The sequence below is a fragment of the Sinocyclocheilus anshuiensis genome, unplaced genomic scaffold, assembly GCF_001515605.1.
Source record: "Sinocyclocheilus anshuiensis isolate Anshui unplaced genomic scaffold, SAMN03320099.WGS_v1.1 scaffold624, whole genome shotgun sequence".
NCBI lineage: Eukaryota > Metazoa > Chordata > Actinopteri > Cypriniformes > Cyprinidae > Sinocyclocheilus > Sinocyclocheilus anshuiensis.
In genome coordinates, this window is record NW_015554128.1 from 652,936 (window position 1) to 662,408 (window position 9,473).

Sequence of the window (9,473 nt, forward strand, 5' to 3'; positions counted from 1 at the left end):
TCAGGGCCGCTTTTAACAAACTAAGCCTGTAGACCTAAGTAAATCTGTCTGATTGAGTCACATCCTTGGAAATAACGATGTTTTGCTCTTCTTTTGTGGATTTGAAAGCCTGAAACCCGCCTTTTCTGTTACACCTCAGAATATTCCTTTTCAGTCAAACTAATCTCATAGTCTCATAAACTCTTGATTCATAAAGAATTAATCTTATTCCTTCTCACTTTCTTTTCTCGTTCTTGAAAGCAGCTGAGACTAAACTGACGCTATGGAGAAAGGGAGGTGGAGTTCCGAAGATGCTCCCAGAGCCTCCATGCCTGACGAACTGTCTCATCCTAAGTTTTCAGAATGGAAGTTTAAGCTCTTTCGGGTCAGGTCCATGGAGAAGGCCCCTCTGCCTAATGAAACACCGGTGGAGAAGGAAAACCAGCCTGAGGTAGCAATGGAGATGGCAGGCTCTCCAGGCAGTGTTATGAAGCTCTGTTTTGGAGGGAAGAGTAAGGAAAACATGGAAAGTGCTCGAGGGAGAGTGGACCTTAAGCTGCAGGAAATTGATACACATATGAATCTTCTCAAGTGAGTCTAATAATAATATTGAGTCAATTGTATGAATTCTGAATGTTGACTTGACGTGCACATTTGGAAGCATGTCTTTGTTTATCTTAGTTTAAGATTAATTTACTTGTGTCTTTTGCAGATGCCTGTGTCGCCTTTGTGGCCTTTCAATACGGAAGGCTAAAGGTCCGTCGCATGAAGTCCAGGGAGACTTGGAAGAGTCCAGCCGGTGTGCCTTGCGTAGGATGGGCTGTAAGTTGCTGACCTGGCCAGAGGTGATCTTGAAGGTCTTCAAGGTGGATGTGACAACTGACATGGAGACGGTGCATCCGTCTTTGTTTTGTCACAGATGCTGGACTGCTGCCATGAGGGGAGGAGGTTTCTGTTCTTTCACTAGGACCCAGATTCCAGACTGGAAGCCCCACACCTCCCACTGCAACCTCTGCTTCCCTAAGAAGAGCTCTTTTCAAAGAATAGGAAGGAAGCGGGCCAAGCCACTTAAAAGTTCACACAGCATTCCGAAGAGAATCAAAAGGGACTCCTCGGAATCCTCAGGGGCCAATAGAGTGTGGAGACAGACCACAGAGAATACTGCGGGATCAGGTGGGAAAGAATGGTTAAAACTATCAGTTCAGAGAGAACAATGGGTAAAGAATATCACACAATGCCAGAGGGATCATCTGAGCACTAAGCTCATCCCCCCTGAAGTCCCAGCAGACTTCCTACGTGCCGTTACTTGCCAAGTGTGTGATCACTTGCTTTCTGACCCTGTCCAGTCACCATGTAGACACCTGTTCTGTCGGGTCTGCATCCTAAGGTACAGTCGTGCTTTGGGCCAAAACTGTCCCACCTGTAACCAACATCTAAATCCATCCCACCTGAGCAGGCCAGCCAAATTCTTCCTTGCCACCCTAAACTCCCTCCCTCTGCTTTGCCCCAATGAAGCATGCAACGACTGGGTCCGACTGGACTCCTTTAGGGAACACTGCCTCAACCACTACCATGAAAAAGAATCTCAGGAAGAGCAAACATCTTCAGAGCAGAATATTGATGGTTACTTACCGGTCAACAAAGGTGGGCGTCCTCGACAGCACCTGTTGTCACTGACCCGTCGGGCTCAAAAACACAGGCTGAGAGATTTGAAGAACCAGGTGAAGGTGTAGGAAAACCAGCCTGAGGTAGCAATGGAGATGGCAGGCTCTCCAGGCAGTGTTATGAAGCTCTGTTTTGGAGGGAAGAGTAAGGAAAACATGGAAAGTGCTCGAGGGAGAGTGGACCTTAAGCTGCAGGAAATTGATACACATATGAATCTTCTCAAGTGAGTCTAATAATAATATTGAGTCAATTGTATGAATTCTGAATGTTGACTTGACGTGCACATTTGGAAGCATGTCTTTGTTTATCTTAGTTTAAGATTAATTTACTTGTGTCTTTTGCAGATGCCTGTGTCGCCTTTGTGGCCTTTCAATACGGAAGGCTAAAGGTCCGTCGCATGAAGTCCAGGGAGACTTGGAAGAGTCCAGCCGGTGTGCCTTGCGTAGGATGGGCTGTAAGTTGCTGACCTGGCCAGAGGTGATCTTGAAGGTCTTCAAGGTGGATGTGACAACTGACATGGAGACGGTGCATCCGTCTTTGTTTTGTCACAGATGCTGGACTGCTGCCATGAGGGGAGGAGGTTTCTGTTCTTTCACTAGGACCCAGATTCCAGACTGGAAGCCCCACACCTCCCACTGCAACCTCTGCTTCCCTAAGAAGAGCTCTTTTCAAAGAATAGGAAGGAAGCGGGCCAAGCCACTTAAAAGTTCACACAGCATTCCGAAGAGAATCAAAAGGGACTCCTCGGAATCCTCAGGGGCCAATAGAGTGTGGAGACAGACCACAGAGAATACTGCGGGATCAGGTGGGAAAGAATGGTTAAAACTATCAGTTCAGAGAGAACAATGGGTAAAGAATATCACACAATGCCAGAGGGATCATCTGAGCACTAAGCTCATCCCCCCTGAAGTCCCAGCAGACTTCCTACGTGCCGTTACTTGCCAAGTGTGTGATCACTTGCTTTCTGACCCTGTCCAGTCACCATGTAGACACCTGTTCTGTCGGGTCTGCATCCTAAGGTACAGTCGTGCTTTGGGCCAAAACTGTCCCACCTGTAACCAACATCTAAATCCATCCCACCTGAGCAGGCCAGCCAAATTCTTCCTTGCCACCCTAAACTCCCTCCCTCTGCTTTGCCCCAATGAAGCATGCAACGACTGGGTCCGACTGGACTCCTTTAGGGAACACTGCCTCAACCACTACCATGAAAAAGAATCTCAGGAAGAGCAAACATCTTCAGAGCAGAATATTGATGGTTACTTACCGGTCAACAAAGGTGGGCGTCCTCGACAGCACCTGTTGTCACTGACCCGTCGGGCTCAAAAACACAGGCTGAGAGATTTGAAGAACCAGGTGAAGGTGTTTGCTGAAAAGGAAGAAGGAGGGGATGTGAAGTCAGTCTGTTTGACGCTCTTCCTTCTGGCGTTGAGAGCTGGGAATGAACACAAACAAGCAGATGAACTGGAAGCTATGATGCAAGGTACTGCCAAGAAACATATCACCCACAATATGTGACTGTCAAAGCAGTCGTTGTCAGACAAATACAACTAGAATGAACACATAATGCATTATTGACTTACCCACGTAAGCTTGGGAGCCATCAAGAATAAGAATATGTAACATTTTTACAATCTAATATATGGCATCACTATTTGTTTTCTAGAAAGTACTAGTCTAATTTTCAATGCCTGACTGCAGATAATTGTACTAATTTTTCATAGAACAACGGCTTTAACATGTAATTTTACACAATTATGTTCACATTTACTACCTGCAAATAGATGCACAAAATGAATTGAACATGTCCACAAGGTTATCTACACAAGAATTAATGAATTATTTTCTTATGTGCCTCACTGTCAATTTAAATAAAATAATCACCACTTTACTGAATGTGTGTACGTGCATATGTGAGACTCAATACTCAATAACAATTCTTGTAAAGAGCCTGTTAGGATGAAAACAACATCAGTAGCCCATGTATCTGCAAATTACATAGATACTGTCTTCGGCCCCCAGGGGAACAGGGCCCAGCTGGTGCCTGTTTTCATCATCAGCCAATAGATCAGTCTTTCCAGCCCAGCTGAGTCACCTCTCTTCTAACTTAAGCATTAATAATCTCGCTAATCTAGAACAATTAGGACACATTACATGCTGCAATTACAATCAGAATTCCAGATATGCTAGCACTCATTTGCTGGTGCTCTGAAATCAGTCCACAAACACACATAGGCACACAATCACACATTCAGGCTCACATTCTCACTTATTTTGAGTTTATTCTGGATAAACTGTTCTATGAATTCAAATTTCTGATTCTGTCTCACACAGTTTTGTTTTCCCTCTCTATTCTGTTTCAGGCAGGGGATTTGGGCTGCATCCTGCAGTGTGTTTGGCTATAAGGGTAAACACCTTCCTTAGCTGCAGTCAGTACCACAAGATGTACCGCACTGTAAAGGCCACTAGTGGCCGCCAGATATTCCAGCCACTGCACACTCTACGTAATGCTGAGAAAGAGCTTCTCCCTGGGTTCCACCAATTTGAGTGGCAGCCAGCTTTAAAAAACGTTTCCAGCTCCTGGGATGTGGGCATCATTGACGGCCTCTCTGGTTGGACAACCTCTGTTGACGATGTTCCTGCGGACACCATCTCCAGAAGATTCCGTTATGATGTGTCACTGGTTTCTGCATTAAAAGATTTGGAAGAGGACATAATGGAAGGACTGAGAGAGAGGGAGCTGGACGACAGCATGTGCACCTCTGGTTTTACCATTGTGGTGAAAGAATCATGTGATGGTATGGGAGATGTCGGCGAGAAGCATGGATCTGGTCCAGCGGTTCCTGAGAAGGCAGTGAGGTTTTCCTTCACAATCATGTCCATCTCCATCCGAGTTGAGGGTGAGGACGATGGCATCACCATTTTTCAGGAACAAAAGCCAAACTCTGAGCTCTCCTGCAGACCTCTGTGCCTCATGTTTGTGGATGAGTCTGACCACGAGACCCTGACGGCCATCTTGGGACCTGTGGTAGCGGAGCGGAAAGCCATGATGGAAAGTCGGCTTATTTTATCTGTTGGTGGTCTTCTACGATCCTTTAGGTTCTTCTTTCGGGGCACAGGCTATGATGAGAAGATGGTTCGTGAAATGGAAGGCTTAGAAGCATCAGGCTCCACTTATGTATGCACACTCTGCGACTCAACCCGAGCTGAAGCATCTCAGAACATGGTGCTACATTCCATCACACGTAGCCACGATGAAAATCTTGAGCGCTATGAGATCTGGAGGACAAATCCTTTCTCAGAGTCTGCTGATGAACTGCGTGACCGGGTCAAAGGTGTTTCTGCCAAGCCTTTCATGGAGACCCAGCCTACTCTAGATGCTCTGCACTGTGACATTGGCAATGCTACTGAATTCTACAAGATCTTTCAGGATGAGATTGGTGAAGTCTACCAGAAGAGCAATCCGAGTCGAGAGGAACGCCGTCGTTGGCGGTCAACCCTGGACAAACATCTAAGAAACAACCTGAAACTCAAGCCTGTGATGAGGATGAATGGAAACTATGCTCGTCGGCTGATGACACGTGAAGCTGTGGAGGTGGTCTGTGAGCTGGTTCCTTCCGAGGAACGGCGTGAGGCACTACAGAAATTGATAGACCTCTACCTCCAGATGAAGCCTGTGTGGCGTTCGAACTGTCCCTCCCGAGACTGCCCTGACCAACTCTGTCAGTACAGCTACAACTCTCAGCAATTTGCTGATCTCCTTTCCACCACATTTAAGTACCGCTATGATGGAAAAATCACCAACTACCTCCACAAGACTCTGGCCCATGTTCCTGAGATTGTTGAGAGAGACGGGTCTATTGGAGCATGGGCCAGTGAAGGCAATGAGTCTGGGAACAAACTGTTCAGACGTTTTCGGAAGATGAATGCAAGGCAGTCCAAAATGTTTGAACTTGAAGATATACTGAAACACCACTGGCTGTACACCTCCAAGTATCTTCAGAAGTTTATGGAGGCTCACAAGAATTCAGCAAAAGCAATGCAAGCCACATTCAACCCAGAAGAGACTCCGGATGAAGTTGATGTGGCTCTTGAAGTCCCAGATTTTTGAGCTTTTCTTTAATTGACTTTCTTTAATGAACCCTTTTTCTGGCTAATGAAAATATTGTTAAGTAATTGATTTTATTTCTTGAGATGAAATGTAATATCATGTGTAATGGCTTTGTTATCCACGTCATTATTTTTTTGAAGCCAGTGCATAAACGTGAGCTAAATTGTTTTATGGCAGAGATAAAATTGTATGGGCAGGGCTTTTTTCTCCCCAGCTTTTACAGACAAATTGTCTGAGTTTTATCTCTTGTGGCTTGTGAATTATGAGGGATTTTATTGTATTGTCAGGTTGTGACACCTTCACAAATTCATACAGAATGGTTATTTATGAAAACGTATGAGGGAGTTGTAAGTCACTGAAATTGTGTTAAAGGAGCCCCACATTTACGATGGTTATATTAATATATCACACAGGACGAAGACAAAATGAAATTAGGAAATACAGTTGTCTCCTTTGCAGGTCTAGAAAAAAAGGGGTTATTTTAGCAATGCAGTATTTTGATGGTGCTCAACTGGTCCACACATAACTATGAACACCCATAGACACTATGCTACAGCATTTGCACATTTACATAGACCCTACCCCATAATCTACCTCAGTCTTCAATCCTACAGGTCCCACAGGACATTTGCACCATGCCGCTCACACAAACCAATTTTCAAATATTAAACTATGAAATATTGTCTTTTACACCATAGTACCTATTGACTATTGTCAGAATTTCTTTATTGGTATGTGTTACAGTTTAGAGATGTATGCTCTATTCACTCAAACTTGTACCTCAATTTGTTAATCATGTTTCTCTTTTGTTTAAGAGTGCTAGATTTAAATCATTGTGCTTATTGTGCTCTCTTAAACTGAGAGGATTTCAGTAATCCACTTTATAAATGCATTTTATTTTCTTTTTCAGTTGATTGATTTCTTTGTGAATTGATTTTACTGGTTTCTTTGTCTTGAATTTATTGATTTTTTTGCTTTCTTTGAAACATTATGTGACAATTTCAAATGTTGAATAGTATATAATATAATCTCTATATACTATATTTACTATATTACTATATAATCTCAAGTGACAATTTCAAGCGTCTATTTAAATTGCTTTATGTTCTTTTTTGTTTGAAATAAAACACTGCATTGCACAGTTCATAAATGTAAAAAATAATTGTTTTGTAGACCACAAAGGCACTGGTAATGTTTTTGGCCCATCGTTATTTTTTTCTTTCATTGTGCGAGAGCATTACAGTGATTGTTGTAATTCATGAATTCATACGTTGTCTTCTTTAACAGATTGAATATAATTGTTTTGTAAGAAATTACATTTTTACTTTCCTTTTGATAAAATAACAAAAAAATAAATAAAAAATCCTAAAATCCAATCCAATTGAGAACTTTTTTTGTCCTATTGTATTGTACGTAGTTGAAGACAAACAAAGTAGTTAAGACATCTGACATATGCATGAATGTTTAGGTGTATGAATGTATGTATGTGTGTGTGTGTGTATAGTATAAAAACAGACATAAAATATAATCCATTTAAAGGATTTCTCTTTATTTAAGCAGAAAAACACACTCTACAAGCTTTCCCCCCACATTTTAAAGAAGCAATAAATCATCAGCTTAGCAATAACAAACAAGACTTGTAAAGAAATTATATTAGTTTCTTAAAATTGCACTAAGCATAGTCATTCAATTGACAATACATTTCAGTTGTTTCTATGAAAAACACACTTCTTAAATGTTCTGTTATAAAACACAATTAAAACACATTGTTATACAATTAACACAACTGAAACATTGTTATTGATATAAAACCAACAAAACAACAAAAATTCAGTCAAAAAGTCTTTGCAGAAAGCTCTTCTTAGCTGGGGTAATTTTCATCGAAACTGGAGCCTTGCGATGGGTCATCTTCATTGGGACTCTCTTTACTGGCAACATCTGACGTGGTGGAGTCATCTCCTGCTTGGGCAGGCCTCCGTGATCCAAGCAGAAGTACTTGCTGTTGTCTTGAGAGAGGCAAAGCAAAAGGCTTTCGGGGAGCTCCATGCACTGGGCATGAACCCAATGTCCACCTTCACCTCTGGAGCAGAAGATCATGGCAGGTCTGGTGAGCTCAGTTGAGTAGTAGGGCTCCCAGGTGTTGGGGTCCACCTGGCAGGTAAGGCAGCACTTGATCCAATAGCCTGTCTGAGATTCATTCTCCTCGTCCTCCTCATTGTAGGTGTCACCCTCTCCATCGCTGCTATACTCCAGCTCATGAGGTTCTCGGCCAAAGTAGAGCTCCTCAGAGTCTTCCAAAGGTGCAGAGTCCTCAAAATCAGTGGACTCCTGGCTGCATCCCTGAGTTGATGCTTCTCCATCTTGTTCCTTCTGGAAGCTCACCCGGTAGAAATGGTAAGCATCTGGTGGGGCTGGGTTTCCTTCTGAGGGGATTGCAATCAAGGCACTTCCTTTGCATAGGCTGCCACCAAACCAAGTACGGCTGTGGGTTATCTCGCTGGTCCACTGCGGAGGTTCGCGAGGCTCCATGTGGACTCCGACATCATCTAGGCCAATGTATGTGCACTCCATGTGCTTTTGAGTCTCAGATTGGTAGCCGCCGAAAACTATGTACTCATGATAGCCAACGGGAGCAACTATGGTGCTGGTAATGGCGAGACCTTCATGAAGCACAGTACAGGTGAGGACAGGGCTTCCTAGGAGAAGCTCCACACGTAGACGGATCAAACGAGGTGGTCTGCAATCAGAGCTGAGGATGTGACCGCCCAGGAAGTAGACACAGTCCTCTCTTGCAAGAGCTACATGAAACGACTGGCCGTCCGTGAGCTCAGGGAGGGTGTGGGCCGTACAGCAACCAAACTCTAGGTCAGTAAGAAAGACTTGTGGTGGACAGTCCACCACGCTGTTCCAGTTCTCCGTGGTCCTTTCGGTGGGGGGCATGTAGGACCTGCCGCCAAACAAAATGCAGGCGCTCTTCCCTCGGCTATGGATCACGCTGAGGGTGTGGCCGTATCGAGCGCTAGGGACATCACCAACCAGCTCTTTTTCTTAACAATGCAATGTGACTTTGCGATTACATCCTCTGCTGTCTACACTCAACATGTAGAGACTTGAAGACAGCTCGTTGTTGGGTGTTCGGCCACCATGAATGAGGTAACATTCAGGACTGCCATCATGAGGCTCAAAATGAGCTATTGCAGGACATCGGAGGGGAGGGAGATAACTTGAGTTGTTTGAAAATGAAATGGCACGCAGCTTAAGTTCTTCTTTTTTTATGCGTACACCAAATATCCCAGTTGGACATGAGCGTTTCGGCCAGCCCTTTTGACCAAAGAGGTAAACATCACCCTCCAGCTCTAATAAGGAGAAGCCTGGTTGCACAAGGCTAGCACAGTTCACAGCAGTCAGAGGCTGTAAGGACATCTTTTTGCAGAGAACTTTGTAAAATATAAATGAAAAACAAACATGAATTTTTATTAATTTTAATAGCTGTAGAATCTAAATATTTTGTAGTATTAATACTAAAAATATTACATAAGAAATTTCATGTAAATTGCACAGCTCGAGAATGGATTAGGACTATACTAGCATAATATTAAGAGTAGTATGGAAATATATTTTTTAAAATCAAACTAAAAATAAATAGATAAATAATTTAAAAACGCGGAACCAAATATTCATTTCCCTGTTTCCCTGACAACACAGAAACATTCCCATAGGA

At 43.4% G+C, this 9,473-nt stretch overlaps 2 protein-coding genes across 2 annotated transcripts; one reads left to right on the plus strand and one right to left on the minus strand.

Annotated features, from left to right (window-relative positions):
- The first annotated feature begins 262 nt into the window (after nucleotides 1–262).
- On the plus strand, nucleotides 263–5,752 carry LOC107670202 (V(D)J recombination-activating protein 1). The gene is made up of 3 exons (XM_016462722.1): nucleotides 263–570; nucleotides 1,989–3,124; nucleotides 4,005–5,752. Exons 1-3 carry the CDS (start codon nucleotides 263–265, stop codon nucleotides 5,750–5,752), a joined length of 3,192 nt encoding a protein of 1,063 aa, XP_016318208.1.
- A 1,830-nt stretch (nucleotides 5,753–7,582) lies between these two features.
- Nucleotides 7,583–9,175, minus strand: LOC107670203 (V(D)J recombination-activating protein 2-like). Its single transcript, XM_016462723.1, is given in 1 exon segment — nucleotides 7,583–9,175. A coding segment is annotated over 1 exon segment (1,593 nt).
- Nucleotides 9,176–9,473: the final 298 nt, after the last annotated feature.

Excerpts from the sequence above, each read along its gene's own strand:
- LOC107670202 (XM_016462722.1), top strand. The coding sequence starts at position 263 with ATGGAGAAAGGGAGGTGGAGTTCCGAAGATGCTCCCAGAGCCTCCATG. Across the intron at positions 571-1,988 it reads ACACATATGAATCTTCTCAA|ATGCCTGTGTCGCCTTTGTG; the intron begins GTGAGTCTAATA and ends TGTCTTTTGCAG. Across the intron at positions 3,125-4,004 it reads ACTGGAAGCTATGATGCAAG|GCAGGGGATTTGGGCTGCAT; the intron begins GTACTGCCAAGA and ends ATTCTGTTTCAG.